The 16,276-nt window shown below is 37.7% G+C and overlaps 1 protein-coding gene across 2 annotated transcripts in view; it reads left to right on the forward strand.

The window, feature by feature from the left end:
* The window catches only part of PRR16 (proline rich 16), a 199,652-nt gene that overhangs the window by 123,407 nt on the left and 59,969 nt on the right, over positions 1-16,276 (forward strand). The window contains exon 2 of one of the 2 annotated variants that reach the window (XM_007086845.3): positions 11,957-12,048. The exons of the other annotated variant lie outside the window; for it this stretch is intronic. Within the exon in view, the coding sequence (XP_007086907.1) occupies positions 12,037-12,048 (12 nt within the window). The 5' untranslated portion in view covers positions 11,957-12,036. The remainder of the gene's footprint in view (positions 1-11,956; positions 12,049-16,276) is intronic. 2 annotated transcript variants of the gene reach the window in all.

A 16,276-nucleotide genomic window follows, 5' to 3' on the forward strand; every position in this document is an offset into this window, starting at 1 on the left:
CATCCCCCAGCTGAAACCCCAAAGGGAACCAGTTCACCGAACTTGCTTGCACCACGCAAACACCCAATGCTTCCTCTGACCCGCCTGCCTCCCTCCCTTCCTCCCTCCCAGTGCTGCAGAGCCCCTCCCGCAGGGGACCACCAAGGGCAAAGTGAGCTAAGTCTGCCCCTCCCACCCCTGTGCACCTTGAGGATCCACCCCCGCTAATATGTCAGATCCCATAGAAGCAGCACCACAAGCCTGGCGTATGCAAGCAACCCAGACAGGGGCCACACCACTCCACACTGAGTCCTGCCCCTGGGAGGGGGGAAGATAAGGTACACACCAGTCTGACTGTGGCCCCGCCCACCAACACAAATTTCTCTGGACAGCACAGGGGAAGTGCCCTGCAGTTTGGAGCTACCGCAGGGACTAGCCAAAATGATGAAATGGAAGAATTCTCCTCAAAAGAAACTCCAGGAAGTAGCAACAGCTAAGGAATTGATCAAAACAGATTTAAGCAATATAATGGAACAAGAATTTAGAATAATAGTCATAAAATTAATCGCTCGGCTTGAAAAAAGCATAGAGGACAGCAGAGAATCTATTGCTACAGAGATCAAGGGACTATAAAATAGTCATGAGGAACTAAAAAATGCTATAAATGAGGTGCAAAATAAAATGGAGGTAGCCATAGCACAGATTGAAGAGGCAGAGGAGAGAATAGGTGAATTAGAAGATAAAATTATGGAAAAAGAGGAAGCTGAGAAAAAGAGAGATAAAAAAATCCAGGAGTTTGAGAGGAGAATTAGAGAACTAAGTGATGCAATCAAACGGAACAATATCCATATCATAGGAATCCAGAAGAGGAAGAGAGAGAGAAAGGGGCTGAAGGGGTACTTGAACAAATCATAGCAGAGAACTTCCCTGATCTGGGGGAGGCAACAGGCATTTAAATCCAAGAGCACAGAGAACTCACTTCAGACGTAACTTGAATCAATCTTCTGCATGACATATCATAGGGAAACTAGCAAAATACAAGGATAAAGAGAGAATTCTGAAAGCAGCTAGGGATAAACGGACCCTAACATACACAGGTAGACACATAAGGGTAGGAGCAGACCTATCTACTGAAACTTGGCAGGCCAGAAGGGAATAGCAGGAAATCTTCAAAGTGATGAACAGAAAAAATATGCAGCCAAGAATCCTTTATCCAGCAAGTCTGTCATTCAGAACAGAAGGAGAGATAAACGTTTTCCTAAAACACAGTAACTGAAGGAATTCATCACCACTAAACCAGCCCTACAAGAGGTCCTAAGGGGGACTCTGTGAGTGAAATGTTGCAAGGACATCACTTGCACCAGAGACATCACTTCAAGCATGAAACCAACAGACATCACAATGACTCTAAACCCATATCTTGCAATAATAACAATGAATGTAAATGGAATAAATGCTCCAACCAAAAGACATAGGGTATCAGAATGGATTAAAAAAAAATGAGACCCATCTATTTGCTGTCTACAAGAGACTCATTTTAAACCTGAGGATACCTTCAGATTGAAAGTGAGGGGATGGAGAACTATCTATCATGCTACTGGAAGTTAAAAGAAAGCTGGAGTAGCCATACTTATATCAGACAAACTAGACTTTAAATTAAAGGCTGTAACAAGAGATGAAGAAGGGCATTATATAATAATTACAGGGTCTATCCATCAGGAAGAGCTAACAATTATAAATGTCTATGCGCCAAATACAGGAGTCCCAAATATATAAAACAATTAATCACAAACATAAGCAACTTTATTGATAAGAATGTGGTAATTGCAGAGGACTTTTATACCCCACTTACAACAATGGATGGATCATCTAGACACAGGATCAATAAAGAAACAAGGGCCCTGAATGATACATTGGATCAGATGGACTTGACAGATATATTTAGAACTCTGCATCCCAAAGAAACAGAATATTCTTTCTTCTTTAGTGCACATGGGACATTCTCCAATTTAGATCACATACTGAATCATAAAACAGCCCTTCATAAGTATGAAAGAAGTGGGATCATAACATGCACACTTTCATACCACAATGCTATGAAACGTGAAATCAACCACAGGGAAAAGTCTGGAAAACCTCCAAAAGCGTGGAGGTTAAAGAACACCCTACTAAAGAATGAATGGGTCAACCAGGCAATTAGAGAAGAAATTTAAAAATATATGGAAATAAATGAAAATGACAATACAATAATCCAAATGCTTTGGGATGCAGCGAAGGCAGTCCTGAGAAGAAAATACATTGCAATCCAGGCCTATCTCAAGAAACAAGAAAAATCCCAAATACAAAATCTAACAGCACACCTAAAGGAAATAGAAGCAGAACAGCTAAGACACCCCAAACCCAGCAGAAGAAGAGAAATAATAAATATCAGAGCAGAAATAAACAATGTAGCATCTAAAAAAGCAGTAGAGAAGATCAATGAAACCAAGAGTTGGTTTTTTGAAAAAATAAACAAAATTGATAAACCTCTAGCCAGGCTTCTCAAAAAGAAAAGAGAGAGGAACCAAAAGAGATAAAATCATGAATTAAAATGGAATTATTACAACCAATCCCTCAGAAATGCAAGCAATTATCAGGGAATACTGTGAAAAATTATATGCCAACAAACTGGACAACCTGGAAGAAATGGACAAATTCCTAAGCCCTCACACACTTCCAAAACTCAAACAGGAAAAAATAGAAAACTTGAACAGACCCATAACCAGTGAAGACATTGAATCAGTTATCAAAAATCTCCCAACAAATAAGAGTCCAGAACAAGACGGCTGCCCTGGGGAATTTTACCAGACATTTAAAGAAGAGATAATACCTATCCTTCTCAAGCTGTTCCAAAAAAAAGAAAGGGAAGGAAAACTTCCAGACTCATTCTATGAAGCCAGCATTACTTTGATTGCCAAACCAGAGAGCCAGCCAAAAAACAGAACTACAGTCCAATGTATCTGATGAATATGGATGCAAAAATTCTCAACAAGATACTAGCAAATCGAATTCAACAGCATATAAAAAGAATTATTCACCCTGATAAAGTGGGATTCATTCCGGGGTTGCAGGGCTGGTTCAACATTCGCAAATCAGTCAACATGATACATCACATTAATAAAAGAAAAGATAAGAATCATATGATCCTGTCAATCAATGCAGAAAAAGCATTTGACAAAATTTAGCATCCTTTCTTAATGAAAACCCTTGAGAAAGTCAGGATAGAAGGAACATACTTAAACATCATAAAAGCCATTTATGAAAAGCCCACAGCTAATAACATCCTTAATGGGGAAAAACTGAGAGTTTTCCCCCTAAGATCAGGAACACGACAGGGATGTCCACTCTCACTGCTGTTGTTTAACATAGTGTTGGAGGTTCTAGCATCAGCAATCAGACAACAAAAGGAAATCAAAGGCATCAAAATTGGCAGATGACATATTATACATGGAAAACCCAACATACTGAAGCTTTCACTTTTTGCAGATGACATATTATACATGGAAAACCCGACAGACTCCACCAAAAGTCTGCTACAACTGATACATGAATTCAGCAAAGTTGCCGGATACAAAATTAATGTACAGAAATCAGTTGCATTCTTATACACTAATAGTGAAGCAACAGAAAGACAGAAAAAGAAACTGATCCCATTCACAATTGCACCAAGAAGCATAAAATAGCTAGGAATAAATCTAACCAAAGATGTACAAGATCTGTATGTTGAAAACTATGGAAAGCTTATGAAGGAAATTGAAGAAGATACGAAGAAATGGAAAAATATTCTGTGCTCATGGATTGGAAGAATAAATATTGTTTAAATGTCAATACTACCCAGAGCAACCTACACATTCAATGCGATCACAATCAAAATGGCACCAGCATTCTTCTCAAAGCTAGAACAAGCAATCCTAAAATTTGTATGGAACCACAAAAGACCCCGAATAGCCAAAGTAATATTGAAGAGGAAGACCAAAGCAGGAGGCATCACAATCCTAGACTTTAGCCTCTACTACAAAGCTGTCGTCATGAAGACAGCATGGTATTGGCACAAAAACAGACACCAATGGAATAGAATAGACCAATGGAATAGAATAGAGACTCTAGATTGGACCCACAAAAGTGTGGCCAACTAATCTTTGACTAAGCAAGAAAGAATATCCAATGGAGCAAAAGACAGTCTGTTTAACAAATGGTGCTGGGAGAACTGGACAGCAACATGCAGAAGGATGAAACCAGAGCACCTTCTTACACCATTCACAAAAATAAACTCAAAATGGATAAAAGACCTGAATGTGAGACAGGAAACCATCAAAACCCTAGAGGAGAAAGCAGGAAAAACCTCTGACCTCAGCTGCAGCAGTTTCTTACTCAACAGATCTCTGAAGGCAAGGGAATTAAAAGCAAAAGTGAACTATTGGGACCTCATGAAGATAAAAAGCTTTTTCACTGCAAAGGAAACAATAAACAAAACTAAAAGGCAACCGATGGAATGGGAAAAGATATTTGCAAATGACATATCGGACAAAGGACTAGTATCCAAAATCTATAAAGAACTCACCAAACTCCACACCCGAAAAACAAATAATCCAGTGAAGAAATGGGCAGAAGACATGAGTAGACACTTCTCTAAAGAAGACATCCAGGGGGCACCGGGGTGGCTCAGTCAGTTAAGCGTCCGACTTCGTCTCAGGTCATGATCTCGCGGGCCATGAGTTCGAGCCCTGCGTCGGGCTCTGTGCTGACAGCTCAGAGCCTGGAGGCTGTTTGGGATTCTGTGTCTCCCTCTCTCTCTGACCCTCCCCAGTTCATGCTCTGTCTCTATCTCAAAAATAAATAAACGTAAAAATTTTTTTTTTTTAATAAAGAAGACATCATGATGGCCAACAGGCACATGAAAATATGCTCAACGTTGCTCCTCATCAGGGAAATACAAATCAAAACCACACTCAGATATCACCTCACTCCAGTCAGAGTAGCTCAAATGAACAAATCCGGAGACTATAGATGCTGGAGAGGATGTGGAGAAATGGGAACCCTCTTCCACTTTTGGTGGGAATGCAAACTGGTGCAGCCACTCTGGAAAACAGTGTGGAGGTTCCTCAAAAAATTAAAAATAGACCTACCCTATGACCCAGCAATAGCACTGCTAGGGATTTACCCAAGGGATACAGGAGTACTGATGCATAGGGGCACTTGTACCCCAATGTTTATAGCAGCACTCTCAACAATAGCCAAATTATGGAAAAATCCTAAATGTCCATCAACTGATGAATGGACATAGAAATTGTGGCTTATATACACAATGGAATACTACGTGGCAATGAGAAAGAATGAAATATGGCCTTTTGTATCAACGTGGATGGAAGTGGAGTGTTATGCTATGTGAAATAAGTCATACAGAGAAATATAGATACCTTATGTTTTCACTCTTATGTGGATCCTGAGAAACTTAACAGAAGACCATGGGGGGAGGGGAAGAGGGGAAAAAAGTTACAGAGATGGAAGGAGGCAAATCATAAGAGACTGTTAAAAACTGAGAATAAACTGAGGGTTCATGGGGGGGAGGAGGTAGGGGAAAGTGGGTGATGGGCATTGAGTAGGGCACCCGTTGGAATGAGCACTGGGTGTTGTATGGAAACCAATTTGACAGTAAATTTCATATTAAAAAAAAAGAATTGATGATGATTACATTAGCATTCAAAATAGGAGGCAGAAGTGAACAGTAGTTGGTGCAAAGCTGTCCAACAAGTAGAAACACAAAACTGTAGACATGTCTTCAAGGTGAAGATTTGTTTACTGCTTGAACAGTTCAAATTTTATACACAGTTTAGTAGTTAGAAAAAAATGGCTAGCATACTAATTCATGGTTTTATATCCTGAAAAAAGGCATTTTAATCTATTAATTATAGGGCTGTTTCTATTAGGCTAGAGTTTTCTAATCTATTTTTAATGATAAAACTACAATTCTTGGGGTGCCTGAGTGGCTCAATTGGTTAAGCGTACAACTCTTGATTTTGGCTCAGGTCATGATCTCACAGTTTGTGGGATCAAACCCTCCATCAGGCTCTGCACTGACAACGTGAACCCTGCTTGAGATTCTCTCTCTCCCTATCTGCCTCTCCCCTGCTTCTGTGCTCTCTCTCTCTCTCTTTGTGTCTCTTTCTCTCAAAATGAATAAACTTAAAAAAATTACATTTCTTGGGGCGCCTGGGTAACTCAGTCGGTTAAGCGTCCAATTTTGGCTCAGGTCAGGATCTCACAGTTCATGGGTTCAAGCCCTGCGCCGGGCTCTGTGCTGACAGCTCAGAGCCTGGAGCCTGCTTTGGGTTCTGTGCCTCCCTCTCTCTCTGCCCCTTCTGCCCTCACTCTCTGTCTCTGTCTCTCAAATATCAATAAACATTAAAAAAATTATATTTCTTTCAAAAGTATATTGTGATAATTATTAAGCTTTCCTAAACTTCTAAATGGTATTTCATCTGTTTTTTGTTAATTTTAATTTAATTCAATTTATTTTTTTATTTTTAATTCTGCTGTGATCCAAGGTTCTGTGGTTGTGTTTGACCCATACAAAATAAAATGAGATTAACCCATTTTTGGTTGGAGTTTTGGAGTGTAAACTGAGATCTTCATTCTCATTATCGTCCTGGAATCAGAAAGTTGTCAAAAAGAAGATGTCTGCTGCTGGTCTCGGTATTCTGTGAGGCAAATTAATCCTCAAAACTGCTTATATTCAGAATAGAGCTGACTCTTCATCTTGGGAAGATCATATCTCGCAAAAATATGTGCTTTCCTTTTATAAGAATGGATATTCTTCATCAATTTACATCCCTTGGCTTCCCTTTTCAAACTGTTCAGGGATATTTGTCAAATCATGTGGAAACTGATAATGATAATCTCAGGATGAGGAGTCATTCATCCAGGCTTTTAGACCATGAAAAGTTTCAAGATTAAAATAATAAGAATACAGGCATGAAAGTAGACTGGAAGCAATATAAATTTTGTCAAATCATTCCTGTGTTTCTCTTAGAAAAGCAGTTCCTTACCATTTAGTGTATAGATTTGTAGCCGAGAAGGTTATGGGTTGTGTCCATCATTTTCCATATGTCTGCTAGCCAGGTCAATAAATTCCCTTGCACAACAAAGGTAACTGGTTCAAAATTCACCTGCCTTGAAATACTCTATTTCAATGCTGAACTCTTATTTAAACTCTGAATATCTGATGTGGCAACATGAGTTCTTAATTTTGAGATCAATATTAACTACAGTCAAATATACTTTAAAGCTAAAAAAGCTTCCATACATACATTATTTAATTTGATAATCTTAAAAATATGTTATTTTGGGTTCTAAAATGCTAATACATGCAATTCTTTTATTGCATTATTCAGTGAAGCATGTATATATTACTCACATCCTCCTTCCACAAAACCTTAAAGTCCTTTTCAGCATGGGTATTAATGCCTGTGTTTGTTTGTTTGTTTGTTTGTTTGTTTGTTTTTTTAATTGAGCACTTAGGTGTTTTGATCATACTTTGATTCTGAAAAGTCACATTTTCATTTTACTGAAGTGAGGGATTAGTGATTATATCGCTTTCCTTTCTGCAACTGAGATTCTTACTGGATAAAAACATGAGCGTTGTGCATACCTCATGAAGATTTTAGGCAAAAGCATCCAGTTAGGAGTTCAGCAGTAATTAAAGGACACATAATGCTGTTATTTACCCATGAATTTATACATGGATCATGGATATAGTGCATCTTGCACGAATCTAAATACAGTGAGAGAAACCTGGTAATTAAGCTTGAATTTTAAAATAAGGATCGCATCTTGTGTAATTGCTGGATTTCTGAATAATCATAGAATGTGCAATCATAGCTCGTGTTGGTATACTATAAATGAGGTATGCTAGATTTTATAGTCAGATTTCACCATTGTCTTTTTGGTAGCACTTAAGTTGCAATTGGTTTCAATTTGAAGTTTGTAAACTTTTTTGCTACTTTCTTCTTTCTCTTAAATCTTGAGAAAAAAATCTTCAATCTCCAATTGCCCTATGGAAGATCATGCTCTATATTTTTTCAATAATTCTATAAGCCTTTTATTACTAAAATTCATGACTTAAATCCCCTAAAGGTATTTCCATATCATTTACATGAAATCCAAACCATCATTTTACCTTCCATTTGGATAAAGTAACTAACACATTATCCAAAATTTGAATATTGCTATTATATTTATAATAATCCTGTTATAAATAGGATTGCTTTACACATATGATCTATCACATAATTAAATTCAGTTTTTAAAATGTATTTTTACTGAAGGCTTTTCTGGGTTTCTTGTTGCAATTTCAACAGCATAGTGATATGCTGATATGCTGAAAAATTACTTTTTTCTTTAAGGCAGTCATAGATCCTATAGATGATGGCCACTAAAATGAAACTGAACCCCTGCCACCCCATTTTAATTCTTTGTATCCAGACACATGATTCACTTAAGAAATCTGGACCAAAAGTCCAATAGCGCCCTGAAGCTTAGCCTAAGAGCTGAGTATTAATTATGTTTGTTTGGCCATAAACAAATCTCCTTTGATCCTCAGATGCTAATGTTCTAAACATGAGTAAGAGGTTATCACTTTCCCTCAGGAACTTTCATTGCAGCCAGTTGGATACTGATTAGAATTTGAATGGAGCTTTCCTTAGCAAAGCACACTAGCACACATGGATTCCATTGATGGTTTTTGGGGCTTGTGGGTATGGGTGTGTGTTTGATTCCTAGAGAAACGTGATAGCTTAAGACAGAGACATCTTTTTCTTCGATTACCAGACCATGACCCGGTGCATGTGACACATTTTACAAATGTGTGTGGTTGATCAGAAGGAGACTAGATAATGGGGCCTGCTCAGTGTAAAACCTATCATGCTTTTTGAAAAACCTCTTCGACATTCACTTTTTATCCTGTGGGCTTTTGTCTGCCCCTTGTTGTTGGAAAAATAAGCAAATCCTCAGGACGGAGTTATTAAAACAGATTGTGGATGTTGATTAGTTCTGCAAAAGCCAAAAATGTAAATGCACATTTGTCAAGAATTCAGGTTTGCTGCTTTCCCCCTCTAACAAACCCAGATCATATTCTGTTGTTTCACAGTAGCTGCTTCCAAGCATAGAGTTCAGATGTTTTCCTTCTAGAATGGGAACTGATACTCCGGATAATTGAAACGCGATTTCATGATCTCCTTCGAATGTTTACCAGATAATTTTGAAACCTTTTTCCATTTTGGTTTTAGCCTAGTCTGAGACTCTTTCAGAAATACATGGTGGGGGTTGGGAATGAAGGAAGATATTGTTTAGCTTGTAGTTGGCCAAAAAGTTCTGTTGCTGAATAAGATCACAAATTATGGCTAGAATGGTTTGGTAAGTTTTTTGGGTTTTTTTTGTTTTTTGTTTTTTTTTCTACTGTGCAAAGCCAGACAGTCTCTGCCAGACAGAAGAACGGAATCTATACTGTCAGAATGGAAAACATGAATAAAAGTGGTAGCCTTTATGAAGCTGGTGAGTTCTGGCAGTGAACTTAGAGGCTGGCACTTGTACTTTGCTGTGAGGGGGAACATATGGAGACTCAACTATGGCGGCATGGTCTGCTGCTAGATTGCCCAGAGAATATTTGACACTGAGATTAATGACAAGGCTAAAGTGTCAAGTTCCAAATTGTTTATTTGAAGTGTTCTGGCAACTTCTGTCGGTGAAGATTCTGATGTGTATTGTTTCTGCCGTGCTCTTCGGATTTAATAACAGAAGTGAGGGCAAACACTAATGTGCTTCAAAGAGTATTAAATCCTGTCCATGTATTAGCTCATTTAATTCTTACATTGATCATCTGATGCATGTGTGGTTTGTTTTTTGTTTGTTTGTTTTTTGTGGGGTTTTTTTTGTTTTCTAGGGTTTTTTGTTTTGTTTTGTTTTTGTTTTTGTTTTTAATACCTCCCTCTCAGAGATAAGAAAAGAGAAGCAAATTAGTATCTTCACTGGGCCACATAGTTTAGAGAGTCTGGCCATGGATGCCTTACTTCTACAACCCATCTCCCGTGTGTCTTAATGTGCAGAATGAAACAGTAGTGTTCCATGGGAAAAATCGACATTCCCTGCCTTAGGCCTTTGTTTTAGTGGCCTTTTCATATAAAAGATTTTGGGCACGGGACACCTGGGTGGCTCAGTCTGTTAAATATCCTACTCTTGATTTCTGCTCAAGTCATGATCTCTGGGTTCCTGAGTTTGAGCCCCACGTTGGGCTCCGCACTGACAGTGCACAGCCTGGTTGGGATTCTCTCTCCCTCTCTCTCTCTGCCCCTCCCCTGCTTGCAATGTCTCTGTTTCCCTCTCAAAATAAATAAATAAACTTAAAAACGATTTTGGGGGAAAGGAGGGGAAAACAAAAGTGCATAAATTCCATCAGAGGTATTAATATAGATAGCCTAATTTTTGACCCTTTCTTTGCTTTTCTATTTCAGCGTTATAAGTTTATGAATCTCTGATTATTTTTTAAATTAGTAATTTTTACATTCAAATTTTATAATTATAATTCATTATTAACAGAAATGTTTCCTGTAATCCACATGTATATAATAAAAGTGTGGTCAGGGATTCTGGGTGTTTTATTCCCCAGAATTAGAAGGGCTCCTGGCACATAATTGGTGTTCAGTGAGTATTTCATGAATGAGTGAGTATTCATCATAAGCAGACAAGTGATAAAGTTAACTGCCTTGAGCTTATTCCAAAGTATGATTTTGCATTTCCTCTACTATTAAATATTCAAAGTTATTTTGTAGATAAAGAAAATCAAGACTTGAACAGGAAGAAGCTAGATAATGAGAACATTGTGCCCTTTCTCTTTACCAGTACTGACAAAGCACGGGGCTCTGTAGGTAGTGACAGAATGAGTGAATGATTGGGCAGACTGACATAGTTCATGTCCTTTTGTGGATACCTTTTGTGGATACCTAGTTTGAACAAGGTACAAGTATAGCAACTTCAGTGTTTGAAGAACCTGCTACTGGAGGTTTAAGGCAGGGACTGAGGACTCCATATTTGGGGAGCAGTGATCTAGCATCTCTGGGTTGGGTGCAACCTTATGGACCATCAACTCTGTATTTAGACCTCACAGGCCGTGGGCTCTGTATTCACTACCCTCTGGTACTTAGAGATTTTACAATAGCACTGCCAAACTTAGCCTCTGCTCTAAGTTCATCTGTCGCTCAGATTTAGTGTAGTCTTTTGTTAACAGGCTCTAGGGGATGTTTCTCTGAGGTTGGTTCAGTCCATTAGCCCTTCACACAGCCAGTCTTGGTTTCCTAAGAAAAGGCATCCTTTCAAATATTTGAGGATTGCTCTCTGGTTTCCAGATGCTACTCAACACCACCACACTGCTTGTGGGGTATTTATATTGGTTTCTGGCACTTGACCGAATGCCCCTTCTGTTCCTGATCACTGTCTCTAGAGCTGGTCCTTATTTTTGTACATTAATGACTCATTGGGCAGCAATACAAAAACAGCATCGATTAATGTGTGCAGAACAAAACCGGTTATGTGTTAGTCTCAGGAAAATTTCCAGTGACTTGCTATATAGCAAGCTTTTGTTAGACCAGGTAGTCAGTGAAAAGTTCCTGGACATTTTATTGATTGATCTCTATACCACCATTCTTATGTTTTCAGCCACATGATGTAGCCCCCTGCATGTGCATTTGCTCCTTGCACACACTTCATATGTGAACTTCTCCTCTCTCCCATCTGTGTGCGCATCTCCATTGCTACAGCCAGTTCCTTCATCCTGACTCATGCTTCCCCCTCCCCCCTACATAGTCTCCTGCACCTGTTCAGTTCAGTGTGTTTGGAAAAGTCTAAAGTCAATACGCTATTTTTAAAAGTTCTCTAATTTTTTTAACAGAAGCTCCATAACCTACTCCCACCTCCCCACATGATGAAACAGGGAAACAGTGCAGCAGGCAGACAACAGGATATCAGGAAATGCCCGAGAAGGTCAGCCCCACCCTGACATGACGCTCGCAGGGAATTGGACAACACATACCAGCATTTCTAAGAAACTTGCAAGTCCAGTATATCATTTGTTATTCTAAATGTATACAGAAATGATAATTAACAATTAGATATTTGGATATTCAAGTTATTAAATAATGACCTTGAAAACAGGTAACAATCACAACACTAGTTATCGCCATATAAGTTGTCATATGTCATTTTCACAACATAGAAGTTATGTTTTATGTTTAAATTCCATAGAGGAAAATATCTATAATAATACCATGAAATTAAGCATTGTTTGCTCTGTGGAGCTCCAAAGGTATTTTAAGGAATACTTATACTGTTTATTTAATTGTAGGATTTAACTTTCAAGGTGCCAGGATTAATGGGTTCATGTTAGCATACCTATGCTTTTTATGAACAAAACTAGTTTACATTTCCATAACTTCCCTTTATAATATTGACTACAGACAACTAGTCATTTGGGCCATTAAAAAAACAAAAATCACATACAATGTATGATTATTTAGAACCAATATTGAATTATGCTCATTTTTTCCCCTTAAAAGTTGATTTGTGTTGTTTAGAACTCATTCATAATTCAGGGATAGTCGACCACACCATATGTGACCATAAGAAGGATCATTACCTTTAACAGCTGTGAATCCTTAATGAAGTGAAAACATGTACAGTCAAGGTCAGCAATGTTCGTTTGTTGCAAATTTTTATTTTCCCACGATCAAAGGGTAACAATAAATATTTCATTGGTATCAGTACTTTTCTATATATGAAAGAATACGGGCTTATTACTTATTAAGCTGTGATGCTTCTGGAGTAATAATTTTATTTCAGTGTTCCTATCTATACAGGACTCCAGTTATCCTTTGTGTTAAATATGAATACTAAATTTTTCCACACTAGATAAAATCTGAAAGATGCCATGGTCAGTTAACTATTGAATTTGAAGAGAAAATTTATTATATGTAAAACCAAAAGTAAAAGATGTCTGGATAATGTCAAATATTGGGAATATTTTGACCTGTTTTCAAACAGGTCTATTCAGGTCTAATTCAGACCTATATTCAGGTCTAATATTTTTCTATTTTTCTTTAATCAGTTACATCCTTTGGTTGTGTGTTTGGAAATACCCTATTTGAAATGAATTCCTCTGAGTAGTATCAATTTTGTAGTTGAGAGCCTGTTAATTCGCCTGTACAGCGAATTCAATTAAATAATGTAATTAGTAAACATTTTTTTCAGATATGGAGTTGTAATAATCACACGGTTTTTAACAGTTAGGACTCACACCACGAATTGTCTTCATTTTAATATGTCCTACTTGTAAAACAAGAAGGAATGCTAGTTGGGATTTAGCTATACCTATCTTCTAAAATTCCACTTTTCAGATAAATAAAATACAAGTTATTGAGGTCTATGTAAATATAAAAATACACCCAATGGAAAGTAAAGTTAAGTTTTTGACTAAATCAGGAGAAAGAGATTAGAAAACCTGTCTATATTTATATTGATAGGCAATACTCATGGAGAGATATTTAGAATTGCTTTTTATTTTACTTTTCTTTTTAATAAATAATGTGATTTCACCATAAAACTAAATGACACAACCAAGATCAAATCACATGGTGAAGATAAGGCTAGAAATGAAGATTTCTTAAATTTATATTCTAGCTCTTATATTAACTGATGATTAATATTTTGCAAGTCACTTATTCAATATGAGTTCCTAAGACCTTCAGCTGACCTAGTGAGCCAGAGAATTCAGGGCCTCATTTCCATGTATTCTGTTTGATATGACTTTTACAGAAAAAGCAGAGCACTGCAGGCTTAGCATTTTCCATCAGAATGAAGTCTTGGTAATCTCCAACCAGACAGTGTATCTGCTCTCCAGTGAAGTATTTTGTACCTTTAAGATTTCTGTTGTACTTAACAGACAGTGATAGAACCTCTCCAACTCATTTATAATTTTTCTAGGAAAAACATTCAGGTCTAATATTTAACTCTTTTAGCTGAGGATAGTTCATTGAAAACAGAGAATTCACTGTTGAAATAATTATAAAGTTGACTAGTAGAAATAGTGATATAGAATTTACGGTAACTTTTCATAATGCTTATAAGAACTATAAATTTTACTTTATTTTACTTTAAGGTTTTTATTTTATTTTTGAGAGAGAGAGAGAATGGAGTAAGGGCAGAGAGAGAGGGGGATAGAGGATCTGAAGCAGACTCTTTGCTGACAGCAGAGAGCCCAATGTGGGGCTAGAACTCATGAACCATGAGATCATGACCTGAGCCAAAGTCAGATGCTTAACTGACTGAGCCATCCAGGCACCCCAGGACTCTAAATTTTAAAATACTTCTTCAGAAGTATTTGCCACACTGAACAAAAGAGAAAATCCAACATTTAATGATGCTATTGAGTTCAACCACATTGCTAGTTCCTAAGGCTAAGAAAAAAAAAAATCTAATGTCAATTGAATAGCAGTTGTCACTCAAAATGGTTTATTATACCAGCACACTGATGAAAATTACATATCCAAATTAAAGAAAGTTGGGACAGTTTGGAAGACTGATAAATCTCAGCAATATGAAAATTGAAAATTTCTCTTAAGTGTGTTAATTTAAATATAATAAAGCAGTCCTTTGATAGCTTTATCATTTTTGTCAAACTAAAAAAGAACAGTTTGAACTAATTTAGTAGATTACTTAATTCACGCATTCACTCAACACTTGGTGAAAATGTGCTTTGTACTGGGCACTTTGTTAGAAGTGAGAGATGTGAAGATTACCAAAACATGGTTTTGCCCTTGATAGGTTCAGAGTATGGCAATGTGTGTGTGTGTGTGTGTGTGTGTGTGTGTGTGTGTGTATACATATACATATATACATGTATATATACGTATATATGTATATATGTATATACATGTATATACGTATATATGTATATGCACATATCTACATATATATACGTATATATATGTATGTATGTATATGTATATACATGTGTGTGTGTATATATATATATATTTGTATAAAAGCAATGTAAGTGAAGGGAGTTGGAAGTAAATCAGAGAGAAGATACGAAGTAATAATTCGAGTACAGGAAATAAGGATGAATAGTGATGGTAGAGAGGAACTAAAACAAGTGTGGCTCAAAACATAACATAAGTATTGTTCAGTAGTCCTCAGAATTTTTAAACATGGGATGTGCAACGAACTTGCCAGCCACGGTGGAGTCTCCTTTTTCAGTTAGTGAAGTGAAAAGAAGAATATGAGGACTATGTAGCAGAACTTTTGCAGTATTGTGCAGTTCCATAACAAAACAGTGAATGAAATTGATCTTAAATTTATTCATCCACGCGAATGACCTTGAACATGGTAAGAGCGAAACCTTGTAGAGCATAATGGCAGCAACGTCTCTAGGTGCAATGATGAAGCAGCTCCGTGGCCATGTTGCATTTCTTCACACTTGTGTGCAGTGATTGATAACCTGCAGGAAAGTGTGCTTCTGAGACGGGCTTGTTTGATTTTATTGTTAAATCAAAACACCGTGGAAGTTATTCTGGACAAGTATTGTGTACATTCAACCTTAGGCGGCACACAAGTACTTCTAATGATGTCGGTCAGTGAACTTGCTATAAACGCAAAGCTGTAGGTGAAATAAAGCCAGAATGCTCTCCTCTTTGGTTATTGTTGTGGTACCTGCCAAGGTTCTGGGTGCTGAACTGGTCAATTCATGTTTCCCCTCTGACTGGCCACCCCTCCGTAGTGCTGTTGGCTGAATCCTTCTGGCTTCCTCCACCACTGGATGTTGCTGGGCCCACATATTCAATCTGAGAGCTCTCTTCCTTCCTCCCCTCCATGCTAACCTCATCTAGTCCTTCAAAGCTCCATCAGCAGCTGTATGTGAGTAACTCCCAGATTCACAGCCCTGACCCTCACCTCTCCCCAGAGCCCACGCATCATCTCTGTTGGACGTTTGATTGGTGTTGCAAAATAAACATGTCAAAAGCAGAACTTAAGAATCAATGCCTAGATCTGCCACTCTTCTTTCTCTTTCTTCAGTTTCCTCACTGTCAGTAAATCACTCCATAATCGCACCAGCTGCCAGGGCCCAGAGTCTTGGGATTGTTCTTGCTTCCTCCTTTGGACTCACCGTGCGTGTCTTATCCACTAGGAAGTTTTGTCAAATCTGACTGAAGAACAT

The sequence above is a fragment of the Panthera tigris genome, chromosome A1 (genome assembly GCF_018350195.1).
Source record: "Panthera tigris isolate Pti1 chromosome A1, P.tigris_Pti1_mat1.1, whole genome shotgun sequence".
Taxonomy (NCBI): Eukaryota; Metazoa; Chordata; class Mammalia; order Carnivora; family Felidae; genus Panthera; species Panthera tigris.